Genomic DNA, 1,014 nt, shown 5'->3' with positions numbered 1-1,014 from the left:
TCCATGAACACGGGAGGCTCCCTGCCTGACCTTACCAACCTGCACTTCCCGCCCCCACTGCCCACCCCCCTGGACCCCGAGGAGACCGCCTACCCCAGCCTGAGTGGGGGCAGCAGTACTTCCAACTTGACCCACACCATGACCCACCTGGGCATCAGCGGGGGCCTGGGCCTGGGCCCGGCCCNGTAGGGGGCTTGAGCGCCTGGGACCCTCCCGTGCCTGCGCACACCGGTCTACCCCAGGATTCCTGCGCTGCAGGTGTGACTTTTTCTGGAAAAGGGAAAGGCGATGAGGGCAGCCCCCAGGCGGGCCATGCCGGCCTCACCGTCAGGGGCAGAGCAGGGAGGGCGGCGCCTGGCCACCTCCGTAGCCTGGTCGCCGCTACCTGTTCCGGGCAGAAGGGGGCCCAGCTCCCGTCAGTAACGTTGGCGTCTCTGGTTTTTGTCTGTGCAGGACTCCCTTCCCCTCTCAGCCACCCACCCCTGCAGGCCTCCCTGAGCAATCCCAACCTGCAGGCCTCGCTGGGCAGCCCCCTGCCCCAGCTGCAGGGCTCCCACAGCCACCCCTCCCTGCCTGCCTCCTCCCTGGCCCGACACGCACTGCCCACCGCCTCCTTGGGCCACCCCTCGCTCAGCGCCCCAGCCCTCTCCTCGGCTTCCTCCTCCTCTGCCTCCTCTCCTGCCCTGGGTGCCCCCCCTTACCCGGCTTCTACCCCCGGGACCTCCCCCCGCCACCGCCGTGTGCCCCTCAGCCCCCTGAGTCTGCCCGCGGGCCCAGCTGACGCCAGGAGGTCCCAACAGCAGCTGCCCAAACAGTTTTCGCCAACAATGTCACCCACCTTATCCTCCATCACTCAGGTACGCGTGGCCGCCTTCCCTCCGTGTGCGTCTCTCTCTTCCGCTTCTCTTCCTGCCGAGTGCGCTCCCTCCCACCTCCGCCCTCCAGATGTGCAGCCGCACTTCTGAGCTCCTGTGTCAGCCCCCCCCCCCCCCCCCCCCGCGGCCCCCGCCCACC

The 1,014-nt window shown here is 69.4% G+C and overlaps 1 protein-coding gene across 1 annotated transcript in view; it reads left to right on the top strand.

The window, feature by feature from the left end:
- The window catches only part of CRTC2 (CREB regulated transcription coactivator 2), an 8,151-nt gene that overhangs the window by 4,572 nt on the left and 2,565 nt on the right, over nucleotides 1-1,014 (top strand). Inside the window, exons 10-12 of the mRNA XM_077764041.1 lie at nucleotides 3-185; nucleotides 338-357; nucleotides 454-857. Coding sequence (XP_077620167.1) covers nucleotides 3-185; nucleotides 338-357; nucleotides 454-857 — 607 coding nt within the window. The remainder of the gene's footprint in view (nucleotides 1-2; nucleotides 186-337; nucleotides 358-453; nucleotides 858-1,014) is intronic.

This window comes from Crocuta crocuta, unplaced genomic scaffold (genome assembly GCF_008692635.1).
Source record: "Crocuta crocuta isolate KB4526 unplaced genomic scaffold, BGI_CrCroc_1.0 scaffold528, whole genome shotgun sequence".
In the NCBI taxonomy this organism is placed as follows: Eukaryota; Metazoa; Chordata; class Mammalia; order Carnivora; family Hyaenidae; genus Crocuta; species Crocuta crocuta.
Note: the sequence above shows the minus strand (reverse complement) of the source record. Positions and strands in the feature narration are given on the sequence as shown.